Source organism: Trichechus manatus, unplaced genomic scaffold (genome assembly GCF_000243295.1).
Source record: "Trichechus manatus latirostris isolate Lorelei unplaced genomic scaffold, TriManLat1.0 scaffold00015, whole genome shotgun sequence".
Lineage (NCBI taxonomy): Eukaryota > Metazoa > Chordata > Mammalia > Sirenia > Trichechidae > Trichechus > Trichechus manatus.
In genome coordinates, this window is record NW_004443951.1 from 26,413,914 (window position 1) to 26,439,505 (window position 25,592).

Below are 25,592 nucleotides of genomic sequence, written 5' to 3' on the forward strand. Positions count from 1 at the left end.
ATGTGTAGTAACTGTTAAATGAGAAACTATTTTGTTCTGTAAGCCTTCATCTTAAGTGAGAATAACAGCACAATTTGAAGAGCATAGTCGATGTCACTGAACTGTGCATGTAGAAATTTTTGAAATTGTGTATGTCTGGCTATGTGTATTTTCACCAAAAACAAAGGTTGAGAAGTTAGAGGGTTGACATTTTGTGGGGTCGTTAACCAATGTCCTAAAACAATATGTGTACTACTGTTTCATGAGAAACTATTTGTTCTGTAAGCCTTCACCTGAAGTACAGTAAAAAAAAAAAAAAAAGGAAAACGTGTGAAAAAAAAAAGGATAGGAAAGAAAGAAAAGACCAAAATGGATATTAGAAGAGACTATGAAACTTGGTCTGGAACACTGAGTAGCTAAAGCAAAAGGAAGAAATGATGACGTAAAAGAGATGAACAGAAGATTTCAAACCTTGGCTTGAGAAGACAAAGTAAAGTATTATAATGACATGTGCAAAGAGCTGGAGACAGAAAATCAAAACGGAAAAACATGTTCGGCATTTCTCAAGCTGAAAGAACTGAACAAAACATTTAAGCCTTGAGTTACAATATTGAAGGATTCTACGGGAAAAATATTAAACAACACAGGAAGCACCAAAAGAAGACGGAAGGAGTACACAGAGTCAGTATACCAAAAAGAACTGGTCGACATTCAACCATTTCAAGAGGTAGCACATAATCAGGAACCGATGGTACTGAAGGAAGAGGTCCAAGCTGCACTGAAGGCATTGGTAAAAAACAAGGCTCCAAGAATTGACAGAATATCAACTGAGATGTTTCAACAAACAGATGCAGCACTGGAAGCGTTTGCTCATCTATGTCAAGAAATTTGGAAGGCAGCTACTTGGCCAACTGACTGGAAGAGATGCATATTTATGCCTAATTCCAAGCAAGGTGATTCAACCGAATGCAGAAATTATCCCACAGTATCATTAATATCACACACACAAATAAAATTTTGCTGAAGATCATTCAAAAGCGGCTGCAGCAGTATATTGACAGGGAACTGTCAGAAATTTAATCAGATTCAGAGGAGGATGTGGAACCAGGGATACCACTGCTGACGTCAGATGGATCCTGACTGAAATCAGAGAATACCAAAAAGATGTTTACCCGTGTTTTACTGACTATGCAAAGGCATTTGACTGTGTGGATAATAACAAAATATGGATAACATTGCAAACAATGAGAATTCCAGAACACTTAACTGTGCTCATGAGGAACCTGTACATAGACCAAGAGGCGGTCGTTTGAACAGAACAAGGAGATACTACATGGTTTAAAGTCAGGAAAGGTGTGCGTCAGGGTCATATCCTTTCACCATACCTATTCACTCTGTACGCTGAGCAAATAATACGAGAAGCTGCACTCTGAAGAAGGACGGAGCATCAGGATTGGAGGAAGACTCATAAATGACCTGTGTTATGCAGATGACACAACCTTCCTTGCTGAAAGTGAAGAGGACTTGAAGCAGTTACTGATGAAGATCAAAGACTACAGCCTTCAGTATGGATTACACTTCAACATAAAGAAAACAAAAATCCTCACAACTGGACCAATAAGCAACATCATGATAAACAGAGAAAAGACTGAAGTTGTCAAGGATTTCATTTTACTTGGACAATCAACACCCCTGGAAGCAGAAGTCAAGAAATCAAAAGACGCATTGCACTGGGCAAATCCGCAGCAAAAGATCTCTTTAAAGTGTTAAAAAGCAAAGATGTCACCCTGAAGATTAACGCGCACCTGACCCAAGCCATGGTGTTTTCAATCACTTCATATGCTGGACAATGAATAAGGAAGACCAAAGATGAATTGACGCTCTTGAATTATGGCGTCGGCAAAGAATATTGAATATACTATAGGCTGCCAGAAGAATGAACAAATCTGTGTTGGAAGAAGTACACAGATGGCAAGTCTTCATCTCATGTACATTGGACATGTTATCAGGAGGGCTCAGTTCCTGGAGAAGGACATCATGCTTGGTAAAGTAGATGGTCGGAAAAAGATGAAGACTGTTAATGAGATGGACTGACACAATGGTTGCAACAATACGCTCAAGCATAATAAGGATTTTGAGGAGGGCACAGGACCAGGTAGTGTTTCGTTCTGTTGTACTTAGGGTCACTACTGAGTCTGAACCGACTGTATGTCAACTAACAACAACAATCACGTTGGAAAATAGTTTGGCAGTTCCTCAAAATGTTAAACATACATCCCATAAAACAAAATGAGACTAAATGGACAAACCAGTCCAGGAGCCAGGACTAGAAAGCAGGAGGGGGCAGGAAAGCTGGTAATGGGGAACCCAAGATTGAGAAGGGGAGAATGTTGACATGTCATGGAGTTGGCAACCAATGTCACAAAACAATATGTGTCTTAATTGTTTAATGAGAAACTAATTTGCTCTGTAAACCTTCATCCAAAGCACAATTAAAAGAAAAAAGTTTTTAAACATAAAAGTTAAACATAAGAGTGACCACATGGCCCAGTGATTCCATTCCTAGTTATATAACCAAGAGAAATGAAACCATGTCCACACAAAAATCTGTACAAAAATGTTCACAGTGACATTATTCATAATAGCAAAAAAGTAGAAACAACCTAAATGTCCTTCAACTGAGGAATGGGTAAATAAAATGTGGTATATCTATAAAACATTTTGGAATAGCAAAAAAAGGAATGAAGTGCTGATATATGCTAAAACACAATGAACCTTGAAAACATTATGCTAAATGAATGAAGGCAGTCACAAAAGACTACATATTGTATGACTCCCTTCATAAGAAATGTCCAGAATATGCAAATAGATAGAAAGGAGATTAGTGGTTGCCTAAGGCTGGGAGAATGGGGGCAATCAGGAATAACTGCTAATGGGTATAGGGTTTCTTTCTGGGATAATAAAAATGTTCTCAAATTAGATTGCAGTGATGGCTGCAAAAGTGTAAATATATTAAAATCCATTAAACTGTACACTTTCAATGCATGAAATATATAGTATATGAATTACATCTCAATAAAGACTTCTCTTAAAAAAAGAATATTTAAATGGAATCATACTGTGTAATCTTCTCTGATTGGCTTTTGCACTCAGCATAATTCTCAAGAAAGTGGATGCTTGTTGCATCTATTAATACTTCTTTCTTATTTCTTTTTAATGCTTAATAGTATTTCATGGTATGTATTACCACAGTTTTTAAGTTACTTTTTAATTAATACTGAGAATAAACATTTTTTAATGTATTTATTGACCAAATGAAATTTTTTTCTTCTGTGAATTGTCTTATCTACTCCTTTTTAAAAATTAACCCTAGGTTGTAAGTACTGCAAATTCTTTTTCCCAATTTAACTTTGTTTATTTGATTTTTGACTTTTACGTAGTCAAATATTTTTCTATATTTACTTCTAATACTTATGGTTCTTTTTTTATACTAAAATCTTTAATTTACTTTACCACAAGGAGAAGGCTTGAGTTCTAGTTCTGCCTATGTCACTACCCAGCTATGGCACTTTGGGCAGGTTGTTAACCTGTGGAGCCTGTCTTTTCTACTTAACAGAATTGTTTTGAGAAACAAATAAGAATATAGATATGAAAGGGATTCTCCAAAAAATGCTCAATAGATGCCTATCAACTTATAAAAATAATTTAAAGCATTATATATAGAATATATATTTGTATTGGCCACAGTACTATTTCCATTTCATGTGCCATAAACTAGAAAACTCAGAATGTCAGTCTCAGAGAGTAAGTAGCTTGCCCTTCCCCAAATCCTAAGTCCAAAGAGGCCAAGTGACTTGCCTAGGGTCACAGGTAAAGTCTATCGAATAGCCGGTTCCAAAAGTGAACCCAAGTAGCTATACCCCAGCCCTTAAGTAAGACACCATCATCTCTCGAATTAAGGCCTGCTCAAAGTGAACTGTCATCACTTGTCTATATTCTTATCTCTACAAATACAAAAACTACTGTCAGAAAAATGTAGAGCCTATATAATTAAGACATAGTGGGGTGACAGCAGAGAATGTACATAGACAGAGTAGAATGGGAATTTCAAGTTATAGGCTCCCACCTTGTTTCCGACAGCCTGGGATTTTGATAAAGGCTCCATAGTCTGTCACCATAGCAACCTATAATGAAAAAATCAATATGACACACAAATGAGAACTTCTCTTCCACAGCATTTAACCTAGTCTCCTCGAATTTCTGCTTGGTACTGACTACCTCTGTCTGCTACAAAACTGCCTAAATGTGATATTCTATCAAACATTCTTTCTGCTCTTTTTGAAATTTAGACTGACAGGTATGTGTGTACACATTAAAAACAGTGAGAATATGGTGTGTCAGATAACATGACGATACCTGGGAATGCCCAAATTCCACTCCTAACAAAATCCCTAAAGAAAGTAAATAAGCAAAGAAACAAACAGAACAAAATCAAGTAATAAAGTTATACTTTATATTAGCTGGGACCAAGACCTCAAATCTCAATATAGAAAATTTAAATAAGTTGAGATGAATCATGTAGGACATCCCTTTTTCCTAAATTTCAAATCAAAACAGACCATATAACCTGTTCTATTTTACTCCAAACCTGAGTCTTGAATTTTATCAAGACAATTAGAGAAAAGGCCAATACAAAGACATCTAACGGAACCTGAAAAGATGTAATCAGAAAATAAAAGATTTGTCTCAACTCTTTTACAGAGCTTATCTAAGATGGAGAAGTTAGAGGCTTGATGGGTCTACATAACAGGCAACCAATAAATGTTAGCAATGAAAGACTCAGGAGCCCTGCCAGATATCATTATCCCTGGCTCTACCCATCTCCTTCCCCTATAACCTCCAGCCCATCCCCATACCTGTGGATTGGGATTAAAGTTACCACTATGCACTGTATTTATCACTAAATTCATTATTACTTATAAAATATTCTAAACAATCTTACACATACAAACTTTACTTTTTATAGCATCTTTAATTACTTATTTCATCTTGAGGAATCACATCTCCTCTCTAGGTTTCAGTTTCACTGTATCTAAAACAGGGGGGCTGAATAAGACAATCCATGCTCCACTGCTACTTACTGAATGCTTACGATGCGCAAAACACTATTCGAAGTGCTTTACATTAAAACACCATATGAAGTTAGTATTATCATTATTCCTGCTTGACAGATAACAAAACTGATGCATGGATACATTAGGTAACTCATCCAAGGTTCAAAGCTAGTAAGTAGAAGAGTTGGGATTTGAACCCAGGACATCTTTACACTGGAGCTGCTCATGGGTTCCCTTTAACTATGAAATTCTAGTGGCCAAATGCAATGTGACATCTGATATCTGTTCCTGGCAACAATCTTAGAAAGCATATATGGTAGGTCCCTATGTTGCAGATGGGGTAGGATAGTGTTGTAGAAATAGCAAGAGCTTTGGAGTAAAAGATGGGGCTTCTAACCCCAGCTCTATCACAGCCTATCTGTGGGATCCTGAACACAACTCACCCTTAAGGACCTAAATTCCCATTTATACTCATCCTGCTGCTTCAGATAACAGATTATGCACGTAAAGTGTTCAGCACCAATATCTAGCACCTAATGTACATTAAATAAATTGTACTTTTTTTATAATTTACACTTTAGATACTGAAGCATAAAAAGATTAGTGACTGGTAGAAAAACACAACCGAATTAGATACAAGCTAGGTACAGAACCTAGTCTCTTGACTCCTACTTCACCAAACATCACCATTACTCACTTCAGTGTTAGGAAACAGGTACAAACTTCCATTCTCCCCATTTTTTAATGGGGATATTGGGATAGAGCACTTGAACTAGAAATCCACAATCACTCACCATTAAGAATGGGATAAGAATCACAAAGTTCTAAACTGTTTTACACTTATTAACATCTTTATGCCGGGATAGGGACCAGACAGTCCTATAGATACAGTACAATCAAGCAGCCACTGGTATTTAAAATCAAGGCAAGGTGGAGCTGAAGGAAAGATGTTAGAGATTAGCTGGTCCAATCCTGTCATTTCACAAGCAAGGATACTGAAGACCAGAGATATGAAATGCTTACCCAACTTCATAAAGCAATTTGTTCTCCGTAAAACAGGGTCACATGGATAAAGAAGACAAGTATTTCCATTTTTAATTACAATCAAATCAAATCTCTTCTTTTTGGGCTCAGTGAAGGTACTTTGACTGGCTTTTGCTCCAGGGTTCTAGAAAGAGGGCTGAGATGTCTCATATAACAACACCATTAAAAGGTATAATTATCTAACAAACTTAAAAGTGGCATCTGGAAGTTAGAGCCCAAATCACTTGCTGTTGTAAATTAAGACAATCTCACTTTTCAATCCTGAAGCTCCAGTGTCACATTATGGTCTTTAGAGAAAATATCATAACAGACCTTAATTTGGTCTCTCCCAAAAGAAAAGGTTAATATACTCCAGAATGAATGAATTCAACTGTTCAGTTAGGAAAAGGCATTCTTGCCTACTTCCAGCACCAGGTGTTTCTATCACCATGTCTCCTAGAGTGCAGTCAGAATTAAAATTAACAAGACGGTACCTATCATAGATGATCACACAGTCTGGTGCCCCAAAAATAATTAGTCAAATGGCTTAGGGAAAAAATTCAGTAATTATCTCAACTGAACTCAGGGCCTGGGCAAAACGAATGAATCATCTTCAGATAAGAGGTTGCAGTGGCCTTGAAACTACTTATCCCCATTATGCAAGTGAGGAATTTAAGGCTCAGAGACATTAAGTTATTTGCCCAAAGATACAAAGTTAGAAAGTAGCAGACACAGAAGTTTGTTTTTCTAACCCAGTGCTATTTCCACCTTCCCAATACCAGTCTCCCCTCAGCATTTCCTTGGATATAGCAGGGCTTGGCCAAATCCCAATTCCCACTTGCTATGCTTGTACCCCCTACCATGCTTAAAGGACTCTGGCACCCAGATGCCTCTCAGAGGATAAAACAAGGATAAATACTGGCTTCTCAACTATTCAGTTAGTGGACCCCATTCCTGCGGAGCCTGCTAAGAGAAGAACTGCTAGGATATGGGCTATCCCACCAGTTTCTTCAACTAAACTGGTCCTAAGACTTGGATTCAACTTTATTCAAATATTTACTAAGCACCTACTTCGTGCAAGATACCATGTCAGGTACTGTGAAATAAAAGTAACTTAAAAAAAAAAAAGATGTCCAGTCCACTTTAAAATGAACCTGAAGTAGTTATCAAGATATATGAGACAACCATGGCCCCTGTTCTCCAGTAATTCACAATCTAGTGGAGGAGACAGTCACATACTTTAGTAACAATGATACAAGGCAGCCTGTGATGCCATAACAAAGGTACAAACAAATCACTGTGGAACAATCAAATTTACCATCTACCTTCTGCCTATACCTCAATTCAGTTAAAAGAATTCCTCTATCGGTCCTTTGGTTCCTCCATGCATTTACCTACAGCTTGGCAATTCCAGCTGTAGTTTAGTAGAAAGTGGACTTGGAGAAAGATCCTGATTTAGAACCCTAGCTTTGCCAGTTATTAACCATGTGACCTTGGGCAATCTACTTAACTTCTAAGAAGACTTTCCTTATCCATATAATGGAGTCAACAACAACTTCTTTGAAGAGATTCAATGAGACAGAATGTGTGAAAGTGCTTGATACAGTAGTACTGGACATACATTTAGGCTTAAAAAAATTTATTTAATTATAATGTAACTAGGTCTTCTTTGCAAATATTAGACAGTCATTAAATGTTTGCTGAATGAATATTCTGAGAATAGTTTCTTCTTTCCAATTTATCATGAAATTTCTCTTTCCCTAATTCCAGTCACCTCTAAACCATGGTTTTTCAAAAAGTGCTCCTGAAATACTAAGCTAGAACCAGAAAGTTCTCTCTGGTAACATTCTTCCTTGATAGTAAAATAAAACATAAAACCTACGCTAGTTCAAGCCTTATCTCATATAAGAAAAAGCTGTAAGTCAGGAGTGCCCTACCAGAACTTTGAATCAGTCTGTGGAAGGCAGAGTGCTCTTCTCTCTCTTTTGCGTAGACCTGACAAGTGAGGGCTTCATGATCAGAGAAACCATTTCACCTTCAGTGCTATCACTTCCTTTTTCTGAGCGCTGGTACTTTACCAACCCTTGGGGAAACCTTCGGCCTTCAAGAAAGAGGACAGATGCTCTAAAAGGCTCTAAAGAGGACAGAGGCTCTAATGAAGCAAAATTGTTTAGTATTTGTTAGTGTTATTATCCTTTGTATCTTGCCTGTTATAATACAAGTTGGGATCAACTTAGCAGAAGTCAAGAGCCACAATTATCTATAAACTGACAGTCACACAAAGTCTGCCCTCAGAGAACTGATACTATTAGGAGACAAAATTCTCATCAGTCATAAAGCAAGTACAAATTCCTTAAGAATGATATAGTTAAAATACTACAGGCACCCAAAATACAGAATATAAGATATGGAAAAAATTTTCTTGGCTTCACTTTTGCTTCAAGAGGAGGAAGATAACTTTAAGGGGCAACTATTATGTCTCAGGCATTATATATTTATAGATGATAGCATATTTAACCATTACAGCAATCCTATTTAACAAATAAGAAAACTGAGGCTCAGTAAGTAAAAGAGCTGGGCTTGGAATTCAGGTTCTATCTGGTTCCAAAGTCTCTGCTCTCTAAATAATCACAATGCCTTCTCCTTCAAAGGTTGATCATTCATTTAGTCATCAAAAATGTATTCAGCACCTACTGTTGTCTACCTGCCTACCTGTGCTTGAAATATACAATACTGAACAAAACAGACACAGCTCTGCCCTGGTGGAACTTAACAGTCTTGTGATGAAGAGAGACATTAAACAAGTACCTAAATAAAAACAGGATGGACCTATTCAGGTAGGGTAGAAAAGAAAGGCCTCTGAGAAGACAATATTACAGCTGAGATCTAAAAGATGGAGGAAGTAAGCTTAGAATGTTCAGAGCTGTTAGGAGGCCAATGTGGCTAGAATATGAGCAGAGCAGAACAAATCAACATTGTCAGAGGAGGCAGAAGTCAAGTCATGCAAGGGCCATGAAAACAAGTTTGGATCCATTCAAGTATAACGAGAGGGATCTGAAGCTGTGAGCAGAAGCAGCACGGTCCAATTTGTGTTTTTAAACTGTTATTCTGGCTAAACTGTGAAAAACAGATTGGAAAGGGCTATAAGACACAGGCAGGAGGATACTGTAGTAGGCCAGTTAAGAGATGGAGGGCTTGAACTAATGGGGCATCAAGGGGATAGAGAAGCATACAGACCGGAGGTATATTTAGGAGGTAGAAATGATAGGGTTTACTGATAGACTGGAGAGGGAAGGAAAATCAAGATCAAATCAAGAGGGGTAAACAAGATTTCTCCCATTATTCAAAATGATGTCCAGATTTCAAGCTTGGGCACCTGAGTGGATAGTGGCTCCACTTGCTGAGACAGAAAAAGACTAGAAGGGAAACAGGTTTGGTGAGAAAAAATCAAGAATTTAAAACATAAATTTGAGATGCTATGAGGTATTCAAACGAAGATATCAAGTGTACAGTTAGAGTCCAGATCTTAGAAGAGGTACGTGTGATAGCCAGATGCCGCACTAGCCCTTCCTAGCTAACCTGAAATGCTCAAGATATTCTCACATGGTCAGGACCTCCAAATCCAGCTGCTTTTCACCCTAAATCTGTGTTTAACATAAATGGTAGATTCAAAGCACAAAACAACATACCTCTCCTTGGAAAATAGTATACAGAGCAGGCAAGTTTTCCATGGTCTCGGGCCTTCCTGAATTCATCCTTAATGTTCTATGGCTCCTCCATTTCTCTTTTGCTAAGGCTAACAATTCAAGTGTCCTGTCACAAAGAAGACAGACAGACAACAATTAGAGAGACATGTGCATTAAAGAAGAAATAAATGAGCAGAGAATCTACAGCTAGTCATTACAGAATAATACCATTAGATTTAACACCATGTATGTTTATCCAAATCTCAGTCTTAGCATGAACTCTAATTGTAGGGAGTTTTGGAGACCTGGATCTAACATCTAATTTCTTTTCAAACTGTTACTTACCCAAGCCATTAGTGTACTGGTATTTTTTATTGCTTTTGTTTTTTTGGCCAAGGGAAGGTTTTTGGTATGTGTGTGAGAAAGAGTGAGAGAATGGGTCTCCAAAAAAAAAACACCCATAGAACAATAGCTACATTTATCAAGTACTTACTATGTCCAAACCAAAAACTAAACCCACTGCTATCGAGTTGATTCTGACTCAAGGCAACCCTACAGGACAGAGCTGAACTTCCCCATAGGGTTTCCAAGGAGCAGCAGGTGGATTCGAACTGTCGACCTTTTGGTTAGCAGCCACGTTCTTAACCACTGTGCCACGAGGGCTCCTTACTATGTCCAGGCATGTGCAAAATCTCATTTAATCCTCAAAATCCTAAAGATGTAGCTTCCATTATTATCATATTACACAGATGAGAAAACCAAGGCTGCCAGAGGTTACATTACTAGGCCTATGTCAAAAAGCCAGCAAATAGTGGAGTCAAACTGTGGCTGACCTCAGAGTCCATGTGCTTAACCACTATTGCTGTTCTCGTTAGGTGTCGCAGAGTCAGTTCTTACTCATAGCAACCCTATGTACAACAGAACGAAATTCCGCCAAGTCCTGCACCATCCTCATAATCGTTGTTATGCTTGGGCCCATTGTTGCAGCCTCTGTGTTAATCCGTCTCATTGAAGGCCTTCCTCTTTGTCGCTGACCCTCTACTTTACCAAACATGATGTCCTTCTCCAGGGACTGATACCTCCTGGTAACACATCCTTAACCACATGCTAGGTATTAAATATGAAGTGACTTCAAAAAAAGAACAGCAAATTAACACAAATTATCTCATATAAATCTCACAACAAATCTATTTGTCCTATTTTACAGATGATGACACCAAAGCAGAGCAGCTATATAGCTTGTACAAAGTTTCACAGCTAGTAAGTGATGAGAACTGGAATTTCAATCCAAGTATTTTTTTTTTTTTTAAATAGTATTTTATTGTGCTTTCTGTGAAAGTTTACACAGCAAATTAGGTTCCCATTTGACAATTTCTACACATATTGTTCACTGACATTAGTTACATTTTTCACAGTGTCAACATTCTCCTTAATTGCTTTCTGGTTGTTCTGTTTCCAGTACTCTAGTTTCCTTCCCCCTTATCCTCTCATCTTTGCTTTGGAGTTAACTGTTGACCTTTTGGTGTCATATAGTTTTTTAATGGAGCACCATACTCACAGGTAATGGCCTTTATTTTGTGCGCCAATATGTTACTTTGCTAAAAGTTGACTTCAGGGAATAGTCTCAGTTCAAGGTTTAAAGGGTATCTCAGGGCGATAGTCTCAGAGAGTCCTCTAGTCTCAACTGGCCCAGTAGGTCTGAACTTTTTAAGAATTTGAATTCTGTTCCATGTTCTTCTCCCATTCAATCATGGTCCATCTATTGTGGCCCTGTTGTTGTTCTAGTTCTCAGGGTAGATAAGGCCATGGCTCGTGTAGGCTATCAGACCTGTTGATTAGTTTCTTTAGACTTTTGTTTCCCTCTTTCTCTTTTGCTCCTGATAAGTAGAGACAAACAGTTGTATTCTAGATGGCTCAATCCAGGTCTTTCTGACTCCAAAGGCAACACTATTAACTGCTATGCTATATCACCTATACTGAAATTAGTTGGGTTTTGATTCCCCTTCTCCCTGGCAAGATCTCCCATATTTGGACTCTTCCACAAACCCCTATTTAGGGGTGAGCATCTCTGAGTTCTAAAACCTTTCAATGCTGTCCTCTGTGATGGTTAAGGTTGTGTGTCAACTTGGCTGGGTCATGGTTCTCAATGGTTTGACAGTCATATGATGTTGTGATCACCTCCATGATGAGAGTTCATATGATGAGATCACCTCCGTGATGGGACATGCTGTGAGTAGCCAATAAGCTGAAAGGGCGTTTCCTTGGGTGTGTGGCCTGCATTGAATATAAGTGGATATTCTGGTTAGGCTTGTGGGCTTTTGCTCATTCTGGATCCCATAGCTGGCTCCTGTTCATCGGACCTCTGGTTCTTGGGACTTGAGCTAGCAGCTTACCTGTGGTCTTGCCTGCCAATCGTAGGATTCATCAATCTTCACAGCCTGGGAGCAAAAGCCCTGCGCTCCAACCTGACAATCTTGGGTTTGCCAGCCCCTGCAGCTACATGAATCAGATGAAGCCTCTATTTTGGAGAAACAAATCACCAACTTCATATGGAAAGGGAAGAGGCCCCGAATGAGTAAAGCATTACTGAAGAAGAAGAACGAAGTGGGAGGCTACACACTACCTGATTTTAGAACCTATCATACCGCCACAGCAGTCAGAACAGCCTGGTACTGGTACAACAGATACAAAGACCAATGGAACAGAATTGAGAATCCGGACATAAATTCATCCACCTATGAGCAGCTGATATTTGACAAAGGCCCAAAGTCCGTTAACTGGGGAAAAAACAGTCTCTTCAACAAATGGTGCAGGCGTAACTGGATATTCATCTGCAAAAAACTGAAACAAGACCCATATGTCACACCATGCACAAAAACTAACTCCAAATGGATCAAAGACCTAAAGATAAAATAAAAAACAATAAAGATCTTGGAAGAAAAAATAGGGACAACGCTTGGAGCCCTAATACATGGCATACAGCATGCGAACCATAAGTAACAATACATAAGCACCAGAAGAGAGACTAAATAACTGGGAGCTCCTAAAAATCAAAAACTTATGCTCATCAAAGACTTCACCAAGAGTAAAAAGACAACCTACAGACTGGGCAAAAATTTTTGGCTATGACAAATCCAATCAGCATCTGATCTCTAAAATCTACAAGATACTGCAAAACCTGAACAACAGAAAGACAAATAACTCAATTAAAAAATGGGAAAAGGATATGAATAGGCACTTCACCAAAGATGACATTCAGGCGGCTAACAGACACATGAGGAAATACTAACAATCATTAGCCATTAGAGAAACGCAGATCAAAACTACAATGAGATATCATCTCACCCCAACAAGGCTGGCAATAATCCAAAAAACACAAAATAATAAATGCTGGAGAGGTTGTGGAGAGACTGGAATACATATACACTGTCGGTGGGAATGTAAAACGGCATAACCACTTTGGAAATCGATTTGGCACTTCCTTAAAAAGCTAGAAATAGAAGTACCATACGATCCAGCTATCTCGCTCCTTGGAATATATCCTAGAGAATTAAGAGCCGTCACACGAATAGATGTATGCACACCCACGTACACTGCAGCACTGTTCACAATAACAAAAAGATAGAAACAACCTAGGTGCCCATCAATGGACAAATGGATAAACAAATTATGGTATATTCACACAATGGAATACTATGCAACGATAAAGAACAACGATGAAGCCGTGAAACATCTTATAACATGGAGGAATCTGGAGGGCATTACGCTGAGTAAATTTAGTCAGTCACAGAAGGACAAATATTGTATAAGACCACTATCATAAGAACTCAAGAAAAGGTTTAAACACAGAAGAAAACATTCTTTGATGGTTATGAGGGTGGGGAGGAAGGGTGAGGATTATTCACTAACTAGATGGTAGACAAGAACTATCTTAGATGAAGGGAAGTCAGCACAACTGGACTAAACCAAAGCTAAGAAGTTTTCTGAATACAATCAAACACTCCGAGGGACAAAGTAGCAGGGGTGGGGGTCTGGGGACCATGCTTTCAGAGGACATCTAGGTTAACTGGCATAACAAAGCTTATTAAGAAAATATTCTGCATCCCACTTTGGTGAATGGCGTCTAGGGTCTTAAAAGCTTGCCAGCAGCCATCTAAGATGCATCAATTGGTCCCAACCACCTGGAGTAAAGGAGAATGAAGAACACCAAAGACACAAGGAAAGTAGTAGCCCGAGAAACAGAAAGGGCCACATAAACCAAAGACTGCATCAGCCTGAGACCAGAAAAACAAGATGGTGCCCAGCTACCACACGGAACGCAACAGAGTTGCTGATCGAGCAGAAGAAAGGTGAGGTGCAGAACTCAAATTCTAGTAAAAAGACCAGATTTAATGGTCTGACTGAGACTGGAGAAACCCCAGAAAGCATGGCCCCCGGATTCTCTATCAGCCCAGAACTAAAACAATTTCCAAGTACAACTCTTTAGACAAAGATTGGACTAGACTGTGGGACATAAAATGATACTAGTGAAGAGTGTGCTTCTTAGTTCAAGTAGATACACGAGACTAAATGGGCAGCTTCTGTCCAGAGGTGAGATGAGAAGGCAGAGAGGGTTAGGAGCTGGCTGAATGGACATGGGAAATCAGGGGTGGAAAGGAGAAGTGTGCTGTCACAGTATAGGGAGAGCAATTAGGGTCACATAACAATGTATGTATAAATTTTTGTGTAAGAGACTAACTTGAAATGTAAACTTTCACTTAAACTACAACAATAAACAAACAAACAAACAAACAAACAAAAAAGCCTCTATCCTGACCCTTGGGCTTCAGACGTTGCAGCCTCTACATCGCATGAGCCATTTCCTTGATATAAATCCCTCTCTACCTCTCTGTATATATATATATACGTATATGTTTTACTGGTTTTGCTTCTCCAGAGAGCCCAGCCTAAGACAGCCTCCATCCCCTACTGCTGACTTTCCCATATTCTTTCTACAAATCTCTTAAACTGAGCCTGGGAGGTTTTGGTACTGATTCATGTTTTCTTCAACCCAATCCCATCTCATACATATCTTTCAGAAGTTCATCAAATATTTAGGTCCACCGATGGTATTTTTCTCCTATTTCCTATGCTACCATAGATCTTCACTGATGTTTTTACATCCCTGGTCATTTCGAGGAGCCCTGGTGGTGCAGTGGTTAAGAGTTCAGCTGCTAACCAAAAGGTCAACAGTTCGAATCCACCAGCCGCTCCTTGGAAACGCTACGGGCAGTTCTACTCTGTCTACTCCATGAGTTGGAATCCACTTGACAGCAATAGGTTTAATAGATCACTGGGAAACAGGAAAGATGAATTAATAGGATGTTTCCCATCTTGAAATGAAAAGTCACTTTTTGACACTTTAATAGGCTAGTGGCCCCTTTCATTCTGAAAGTCAGACTCTCAACAGTGCTTCTCAACCTTTCTACGCATATGAATCATTTTAAAGTACAGACTGTGATTCAGTAAGGTGGTGCCCTAGATTCTGCATTTCTAACAAGCTCCCAGGTTACACTGATGCTACTGGAGTAGCAAGTCTTAGAGCTTTAGAGTTGGAAGGGACCTTAGAGATACTCCTGTTTATCCTCCTTGTTTTAAACAGAGAGGAAATCAGCAACCTCTAATGGCTCTTAACCATGCTCCTTTACCCTGCAGGATAAATCACTGCTAGATAAAGATAAATGGCACTGTCCTCAGTTCTTTTTCACAACCTCCCAGTTTCACTTGATACTAATCAGTCTTGAAACTCTAGTCTCCTTGGGATTTCATAGCCATATAATTTCTTCTCTCCTCAACTCCCAGCTCACTTCCCTCACTTTCAGATGATGACTTTATGTCCTACTTTTGGCATGTATTCCTGATTTACAATGACTACCCATTAACTGGATATCCTCACTTAAAAAAACAGAAATAAGAGAAAATCCTATCAGGCTTCCAAACCCTTGTTCTAAGATCATCCCAAGGCCCAGGAACATCCTTATCCTTAAGTTCTATGAGACAACTTTTTGTTCTTATAATAAACTTGCCCTTTTCTGTTTAAGCCACCTGTCATGGATTGAATTATGTCCCCCAAAAAATGTGTATATCTATTTGGCTGGGTCATGATTCCCAGTATTGTATGATTGTGTACCATTATGTAATCTGATGTGACTTCCTTATGTGTTGTAAACTCTATTAATATGATGTAATAAAATGGATTAGCAACAGCTATACTGATGAGGTCTACAAGATTAGATAGTGTCTTAAGCCAGTCTCTTTTGAGACATAAAAGACAGAAGCGAGCAGAGACACTTGGGGACCTCATACCACCAAGAAAGCAGTGCTGGGAGCAGAGTGTGTCCTTTGGACTTGAGGCTCCTGCGCTGAGATGCTCTCAGACCAAGGGAAGACTGAGGACACAGACCTTCCTCCAGAGCCAACCGAGAGAGAAAGCTTTTCCCTGGTGCTGATGCCCTGAATTTGGGCTTCCAGCCTACTAGACTGTGAGAGAATAAATTTCTCTTTGTTAAAGCCATCCGCTTGTGGTATTTCTGTTATAGCAGCAGTAGATGACTAAGACACCACCAAAGTTGGTTTTTATTACTTTCCTAAAAGCACATGGATAGAACGGAGGCAGCTTTGTCAATTCTTAAGAATTGGCTAGTAAACAGGTTAAATCCAATACACAGTGAACCCAACCTGCAAACGTGCAGGTATCAAAACCTAGTTGGATGGTGAATGGTAAGACAGTACGCAATACTGGGGAAGCCAATACAACTTCTACAAGGAAAGGGTATGGAAGCTCCATAGACACATCCAAACTTCCTGAGGGACCGAACTGCTGGGCAGAGGGCTGTGGGGACCATGGTCTCGGGGAACATCTAGCTCAATTGGCATAACACAGCTTATAAAGAAAATGTTTTCCATTCTGCCTTGTGAGTAGCATCTGGGGTCTTAGAAGCCTGTGAGCAGCCATCTAAGATACTCCACTGGTCTCACCCCTTCAGGGGCAAGGGAGAAAGAAGAAAACAAGACACAAGGGAACGATTAGTCCAAAGGACTAATGGACTACAACTACCACGGCCTCCACCAGACTGAGTCCACTACAGCTAGATGGTGCCTGGCTACCACCACTGACTGCTCTGACAGGGATCATGATAGAGGGCCCCGGACAAAGCTGGAGAAAAATGTAGAACAAAATTCTAACTTACAAAAAAAAGATCAGACTTACCAGCCTGACAGAGACTGGAGACCCTCCGAGAGTACGGCTCCCGGACACCCTTTCAGCTCAGTAATGAAGTCACTCCTGAGGTTCATCCTTCAGCCCAAGATTAGACAACCCCATAAAACAAAATGAAACTAATGGGGCACAACAGCCCAGGGACAAGGACTAGAAGGCAGGAGGGGACAGGAAAGCTGACAATAGGGAACCCAAGGTCGAGAAAGGAGAGTGTTGACATGCCGTGGGGTTGTTAACCACTGTCATAAAACAATAAGTATACTAACTGTTTAATAAGAAACTATTTCTTCTGTAAACCTTCATCTAAAGTACAATTAACTGTGGGACATAAAATGATACTCCTGAAGGGTTTGCTTCTTAGTTCAAGTTGATACATGAGACTAAATGGGCAGCTTCTGTCCAGAGGTGAGATGAGATGGCAGAGAGGGTTAGGAGCTGGTTGAATGGACATGGGAAATCATGGGTGGAAAGGAGAAGTGTGCTGCCACAGTATAGGGAGAGCAATTAGGGTCACATAACAATGTATGTATAAATTTTTGTATGAGAAACCAACTTGAAATGTAAACCTCCACTTAAACTACAACAATAAACAAAACTAAAGTACAATTTAAAAAAAAAAAAAAAAACCTAGCCGGATCCTGCCTCTTCTACTTACCAGCTATGCGGTGTAATTTCTTGTCTTCCACCCCTTTGCCTGGCATTCCCTCACCTCACACCCCAGAACAGGGGTTATTAACCTGAGGTTAATGGTTCTATGAAGAGACCTGTATTATCCTGCCAACTCTTGTAGCATTAGTGAGGTAGAGAATCTATAGAAGGATCAACAGCTGGGGCATCTAAATTGAACTCAAACATCTTAGTCAATCTAGTCTATTACCTGTTCCTCTTCACACCAAGGTCATGCAAAGTGCAATAAAAGTGAAAATGATCTTAAGTTGTTCCTTATAGATTTCTGCTGTGAAGTGAATGAACAGCTAAGTTTAAAGCTCTCCTGCTTCCTCCTCTTATAGAATGAAAAACCCTATGTGATTTTTCAAGAAGGAAACTAGCATGCATCTTTGAGGGAAAGCCTGGAAATACAACAGTAACAGGTTCACAATTTCAGGAAAGCAGAGGGTTGCATTTTTAAGATGGCATTTGAAGTTTCTAATTATGGTCTATGAAACCCTAGGGTTCTGTAGAAATTATTCAGAGGCTCCTCAGCTAATTCAAGTTTATTTTTAAAAAGTCAGTTCTGAAATATATAGGTCATCACAGGGTTCAGGAAGAAAACCAAAGAGGCAGGGCTCTAGGCCAGCCAACTAAATCAGAAAGGGGGGCCGCCATTCAAACTGTGGGGGGAGTAGAGGCCCCCAAAGAAACAAGAGTTAGAGAGGTACCACCCTAGAGCAATTGGGAGGGTAGGAGCCCATCCTTAGTAATTAGGTAGATGTTGATTACTGCTGATTCCTACTTGCTCTCCCAGCCTTCGAGTGGGGCCTGGTGGGGGCAAGGGGGTGTTACTGGAGGAAAGCCTACTTAACAGAGTATCCTGCTTTGATCCAGTTTATATATTAAGCTTCTGTGTAAGATTTCAGTTGGAAAAAAGTTCTCCTGCTTTAAAAAAAGTTTTAAAAAAACTTTGACATACAGTCCAGTTAGATAGGACTACTCCAAATGGCGCACTTCAATCCTTGTCAATTTATTTGCACCATTAGGAGTTGCCTTGCACTGGTTCTAAAGGCAGAAAATCTTCCCTGAGTGCTTCATTTCATCTGAGCATTTTAAACAATTGTACAACATAGGGAAGCAACAAAGACTCAGTTATTCTATCCCTTTCCCAAAGCAAGGGGCAGAGCAAGGAAAATGTTGGGGGAGAGGGGGCACAGCAGAGAAATGGTGGCCCAGAGCCAGGTCAGACTCTATGTTGGATGTGGAGGAAATCTGCAAAGAGGAGCAATCCAGTGTGGGGAGGAGCAGGGTGATGACAGTGTCCACACATTGGGGTGGCCCTGAATGGACACCCAGAGCCTGAGCATGGAAAAGAGGATTAGAGGAAGTAATGCAATGTTAATTTTCTGATTTTAATAGTATATTGTGGTTATGTAGGAGAATGTCCTTGCTTGTAGGAAAAACTAAATTATTCAGGGGTGATGGGGCATCAGGTCAACAACTTAATTTTCAATGTTATTTGTACTACACCTCCATAATTTTGTGATAGTTTCAAAGTTTAAAAAAAAAAAAAGTGCATGCAGTTAAAAAAAAAATAATAGCCACATCCTGTCCTCCCTCCCAACAAGCAATAAAAACTTAGTAAAATAATATTAAATTAGTAAGATACTCTATAGCCTCTTTGAAACTTGATTTCATGTGCCATTCTGACCTGGTCCAGATTTTTGTTGTTGTTTTTAAGTTTCTTTCAATTTAGATTTCTTTTTGTTGTTACGTAACAATACTAATTAACTAGAAGCCTGAAGAAGTTAAAGGGATGTTAATTTAACTTTAACCTAAGTAAACAAATTGAGAGAAGAGTCAGCTAACATTGGGATATGAACAAAGAATAATAACTCCAGAAACCGCATTCTTAACCATTATTCTACACTGCCTCAAAAAGAATACAGAGTCCATGTTTAAATTTTGTAGAGTACAGCTCTAACACTAACTAGGTCCCACCATCAGAGGAATAAATGTGGAATAATTAGAAGGGCATCATTCATGGAGAAAGCTAGGATGATCAGAGTCTGGATTCGTTCATTGAAACATGAAACCAAGGGCCATTTCTGATTTAATCTTGAGGTCCCAGTGCCTGATATACAATAAGTACTCAAAGATTTCTTGAATGAATGAACAGAGCCTTACTATGCATCAAGTAGAGCTAAAGAAAGAAGGGGGAAAGCATTCCAGTGTCTAAAGGATATAGGAGGAGAAGGAATTTGAGTCCCATAAAATATGTTGGACATGTCAGCAGAGACTTTCAAATGCCACACTGGTGGCCTAACCTTCCTCCTCCCCACCATATTCCTAGAGTGACAACCTTAGACAGATACTTCTTCCTTTTCAAGCTCACTATCTTAAATAGATGCATCTTGTGTTTCAAGCTCCAGCCACAGACATGTTAAAGTAGTCAAAATCAGGGAAGGGGAAGAAGAGTAAAAATCCAGGAAAAGCACAGAAGGTGGACTCTAAAATGTACAAGTTGAAGGGAATTATAGATATTATTAAGCTCTTTAACTGAAATTGAGGCTAAGAGAAGTCAAGTGATTTGACAAACACTGCTCACAGTTAGCAATGTTGGTACTAGATCCCAGGACCAGTACTTACTCTACTATCCTACACTGTTCTTTCAGGCAATAATCCCTAAGGTCCCTTCCAAGTATTTTAATAACAATAGTTAAAATTTGAGTGTTTCCTATTTGCCATGTATTAATCTAAGAGCTCTACTTGTCTTAACTAATTTAATCCTCTTCTTGACCACCCTACGAGACAGACAGTTATCACTGCCTTTTTATAGATGAAGAAACTAAGACACACGAGAAGCTAAGTAACTTGCCCAAGATTACAAAACTATGAATGATGGAGATGGGATTCAAATCCTATAATCCTATTTGTGAACACGTTTTCTTCCCCTTCTAGATTGTGTAATTCTTGTAAGCATGCCCTTGTCTTGTACATCACCATATCCTCCCACCCCAAATCTCCAGTGCCTAACACAGTATTAGGCACACAGAAATTTATAACTGGCTGCTGAAAATACTGAAGTACTTAATGTTACCCTATTTTAAATTGTTGATTAATTCATCAACTCAGCACAATATTTATTGACGCTTATATGCCAGGCCTTGTGCTAGTTACTTTACAAACCTAATTTTAGTCCTTAAAACAACTCCACAAAATAGATATCTCTATTTTACAGAAATGAAGTAACTTGTCCAAAACCACAAAGCTAGAAAGAAACAAATCTCAGGCAATTCCAAGGGCTAAGCACACATGCCACTAAACCACCCTTTTCGACACAGTCCCTATTCTCAAAAATGTCCTAGTCTGGTAGGAATGACGGTGAAACCAGTTACATTGCAGCATGATAATTGCTTGAGTAATGGCTAGGCTCAAAGTAATGAACAAACAAGAAACAGCAAAAAGACCTGGGAGAAGCAGGGACGTTAACAGAAAACAACTAAGTAGGCCTTTAAGGATAAATGGCTATCTCCAAGCAGAGAATACTGTTCTTTGACCACATTAGAACCCTGAAGTACTGGCCTCTATTTTCTTCCCATCTATCAGTCCTCTCCTTTTTCTTCACTTTCTTCCCTATCCAGCTTAGATTCCAGTCCATCATTCAAATAATACCCTTAACTCTCTTTACCTGTCTCTACAGCTTACATATTTGGCAGTATCCCTACCCTGGTGGGGAACAGTTGCAGATAACAGAATCAACTGTAGCTAGGTTAAGAGAAGGGATTTATTGCCATGTATTATGTGGCCTTCAAAATTACTGGAAGGGTGACAGGAACAGGCTCTGATAGAACTTCCAGGAATAACTCCTGACCTACAACACAGCACCACCTTTGCTACCCAGATCAAGAAACTTATGGCTATCACTGCATAAAGTCACCAAATGAGCAAACTGTTGACTGAAAAAACTCACTGCCTCTGCCATAATTGCCAGCAAAACTGGATGCCTTCAACTCTGCTTCTCTCCACATTTAGCTCAGTTCCAAACCCAATTCTCATCTCAGCCGCAAGAGTCTAGGAAAAAGTTTTTAGCTTTCCAGCCTCTTGAGTAAGAGACGGCACATTTGAGGTTACAACGTATGTTGTGCAAGCCAAATCCACAGTCCTTGCCATACCTGGATATGCTTTCTCCATGCCTGTACTAATTAGCCTGGTGTTGCTGGAAAAAAAAGTTATGATCTCCAGTCTCAAAATAGGTCCTTAACTCTGCCTAGAAATCCTACATTTCTCTGGTAAACTCATTCTCCCACATTCTACAATAACTTTCAAATCTTCTGTAATCTCCTCAAATCTCTGACTTTCTGTCACTCTAAGTATATGATCCCAACTCCTACTTCACCGAGAAAATAAAAGCCATGAGACAGGAATGAATCTATCAGTATGAAACATACAAACAACTTATATCTATAGTCTTCATTCTCTTCTTCCATTACATAAAATGGAGAAACTGTCCATCTTCCTAAGTTTGCTCCCTCCACCTGTACTTCAGATCTCATCTTCTGAGAAATTTTACAATATTGATGACCCAGTTACTCTCTTGTATATTCAATTTCTCTCTCATTCTCTCAGTTGGATCCTTGGTGAACCCTTCAATGATGATAAAGCCAGGAGACATTTTCCAGTCCTCATGTTATTTAAATTCCAGGAATTTCTGTCACAGACCATTCCCTCACTTTTGAAACAACATTTCACTGGTTCTCCTCTCTAGTTATTCCTTCTCTGTTCTCCTGTAGGCTCAACCTCCTGTTCTTGGCCATTAAATGTTAGAATTACCCTAGGTTCTGACTTAGGTGACCTTGCCTATGACTCAACTGTCACCTATATTACTCACAAATTTATATTCCCAACACAAATACATCTTCTGAGCTCCAAAGCCATATTTCAAATTGCCTCCTAGATGTCATGAATAACCCTTCCCCCAAAAAAACCACCAACAATGAGCAAAAACCTAATTTCTAGTCAGCATCTGTTTTTCAGTGTTCCCGACCTCAGCGAATGGTAACACCATCGATTCAGCTGTAGAAACCAGAAATCTAGGCATTATCTTTGATTCCCCTCTCTTCAATCCCTGAATCCAATCCATCACCAGGTTCTATCCACTTCACCTCCTGTAAATCTCTAGAATATTCCAGTCCTCCTTGCCAACATTTCTCAAAGGACTACTGCATATCCCCCTAAGTGGTCTATCTGCATACCCTAGGGCTCCCCTCCAATCTATTCACACCACTAAGCCAGAGATCAAGCCACCCCCAAAACCCTCAGTGACTGCCCATCAGTCTTAAGTAAAGCTATAAATTCCTGCAAAGTCTGACCTTCTAACCACCTTCAACTTCATCCTGCCATACTCCCCTTCATTCTCTTTGTACCAGCCACTCTGACCTCTTTGTACCTTTTAGTCATTTTGTTCCCACCCAGCACAGGGCTTCTACACGTGCCGTTCTGTATGGAATGTTCCGCCTTCCCTTCTTCACCTAATTAATTAGCATTCTTCCTTCAGATACCAGCTCAGGCATCTTTCCCTCAGAGAAGCCTTCCTGCTTATTTCAGGCACTCAGAGCATCAGGTACCTCTCCTAGACAGCACTTTACTTTTCCCCGCCAGACTCAAACTCGCTGAGGTCAGCGACTATGTTTGGTTCACACTGTATCCACGACGCTTTGCACAGTATCTGTTGGATGATTGAGACAAGGCTTAGTTCACAGGTATAGGTCTCAAATTTCTCAGCAATACTGTACTCTCGAGAAGCAGGAGGTGAACATTTTATTCATCTCTGTCTCAGAGGCATAGAGTAGGCCCTAACAAAAAGCTGCAGAATCAGTGGCAGAAAGAAGTCTCGCCTCCTCAGTCAGATAGGACACTGGTGGAGGCAGGGAAACAGGCCTTTTCTCCTTGGGAGTGCCCCGCACAGGGCTGGACACACGTAGTCGCTTTTCGAAGAAATCAGCCAGCGAGGACCCCCAGGAAACCGCAAGGTCTGAGTCCCGCCGCCAGAGACCCCAAAGCTCTGCTGCTGCTTGGAAAGAGAAATCCAGGCTGCTACTTACCAGGGCTACGAACTCTGGCCTGCCTCCCACCCTTTTCAATCTGCACCTTCACCTGAGAAAAGCCAAATTCAGAATCCATGACCGAGGTGCCATTTTCAGAGTCGAGCAGACACCCCAATCTTCCTTATACTTACTCGGTATTAGCTCCAGGTCGCCCAGCTGCGGCACTGCGCGAAACGCCAAACCCAGTCAACGCGCTTCCACCCACAAGACACAGCGCGCCTAGGCGGGACTCCATCTCCATCCGCCAATCCTGGAGTCGTACTCTCGTGACGTCAGGAAGAGTCACCCAATAACGAGACTATCCAGAGTTTGGCGCAGCGAGGAGAAGTGGAAGCCGATTGGTTTCTCCAAGCCGGAAGTTCCGGGGGAAGGACTAAGTAGGAACCAATCGCTTGGTCCCTGTGTGTGTCGGCGCGGTCAGTGCCGGTGCTGAGGATAGTGGCTGCCGCCATGATAGAACAGCAGAAGCGAAAGGGTCCGGAGTTACCCTTGGTCCCAGTCAAGCGGCAGCGGCATGACTTGCTCTTGGGAGCAGCGGGGTCGGGCACCGGTGCAGGGCAGCAGCAAGGAGCTTTGCTGCAAGCGGTAAGTGAAGGAGTAGGCGGCCTTCGGCCCTCAGCTCATCTTCCTCTCTCCTCGGAGCTCTGCACCAGGTGGTCTCGAACCGGCCTTTCCCCACACTGAGAGGGGGAGGAACGAGAATCTATATGGAGTTAAAGCAGTAACCTCTGTAATAGCACCCGACACGCTGCAGATGTTCAGTATGTGTTTTCGTGTTTGACACCTCATTTTCAGCGTCTCGACCGCCCTGTGAGGTGGCATTAGAATTGTAGTTAAGAGCCTTGGACTCGTAACCGGAACTCGGGCTTACGTCTCCTAAAACTTCGAGAGATCTGGCATAGAATAAACATTCACGGAAAGTTTGGAGAGCGAATGAATCAGAGAGGTAAGGAGGGAAATGAAGGTACTGGTTCGCTTTGGGACTTAGGGCAAGTTGCTTTTTTCTCTTTCAACTTCCCTTTATTTCTTTGCACTAGTATTATTAACTTTAACTACTAGAACTATTAAGTATCAATGAAAATCTGCTGCAAAAAGGCGGCTTCAAAGTGTTAAAAAGCAAAGGTGTTACCTTGGGGATTAAGCCATGATGTTTTCATTGGCCTCATGTGTGTGCAAAAGCTGGACAAGGAATAAGGAAGACTGAAGAAGAATTGATGCATTTGAATTGCGGTGTTGGCGAAGATTATTGAATTTACCATAGACTGCCAGAGGAACAGACGAATCTCTCTTGGAAGAAGTACAGCCAGAATGCTCCTCCGAGTGAGAATAGTGAAACTTTGTCTCACTTAGTTTGGACATGTTATCGGAAGGGACCAGTCCCTGGAGAAGGACATCATACCTCGTAAAGTAGAAGGTCATCGGAAAAGCGGAAGACCTTCAACAAGATGGACTGACACAGTGGCTACAACAGTGGGCTCAAACATAGCATCGATTGTCAGGATGGCACAGGACTGGGCAGTGCTTCGTTTTATTGTGCACGGGGTTGCTGTGAGTTGGAATGGACCGAACGGCACTTAATAACAGTATTATTAACAGTAAGCTAACATTCATTGAGCTCTTGTGCTGAGTGCTTTGTTTATGTAATCTCCACTAATCTTGGGAGCATCTTAAGAGTTAGGAACTATTATCCTATTTTGCAGATGAGAAAACAGACTTACCTAGTAAGTGACAGAAACATAGTTTTCTTAAAAATAATATCATATTTTTGGTGAAA

At 40.3% G+C, this 25,592-nt stretch overlaps 2 protein-coding genes across 11 annotated transcripts in view; one reads left to right on the forward strand and one right to left on the reverse strand.

Annotated features, from left to right (window-relative positions):
- The window catches only part of ZCCHC17 (zinc finger CCHC-type containing 17), an 88,600-nt gene extending 64,563 nt beyond the window's left edge, over nt 1-24,037 (reverse strand). Inside the window, exons 1-4 of one of the 9 annotated variants that reach the window (XM_023727297.1) lie at nt 9,806-9,880; nt 8,054-8,217; nt 6,117-6,261; nt 4,106-4,163 (exon numbers count right to left, since the gene is read on the reverse strand). In XM_023727297.1, the coding sequence (XP_023583065.1) occupies nt 4,106-4,157 (52 nt within the window). In that variant the 5' untranslated portion in view covers nt 4,158-4,163; nt 6,117-6,261; nt 8,054-8,217; nt 9,806-9,880. Of the gene's footprint in view, nt 1-4,105; nt 4,164-6,116; nt 8,218-9,805; nt 11,047-23,815; nt 23,868-23,949 lie in introns of those variants that run through there. The other 8 variants (XM_023727293.1, XM_023727296.1, XM_023727295.1 and 5 more) reach the window with 8 other exon arrangements.
- Nucleotides 24,038-24,243: 206 nt separating this feature from the next.
- The window catches only part of SNRNP40 (small nuclear ribonucleoprotein U5 subunit 40), a 41,048-nt gene continuing 39,699 nt past the window's right edge, over nt 24,244-25,592 (forward strand). For both annotated transcript variants that reach the window (XR_002823257.1, XM_004372026.2), the window contains exon 1: nt 24,244-24,403. Coding sequence is in view for 1 of the 2 variants with exons in the window: in XM_004372026.2 (XP_004372083.1) it covers nt 24,269-24,403 (135 nt within the window). In the remaining variant the exon portion in view is untranslated. The remainder of the gene's footprint in view (nt 24,404-25,592) is intronic.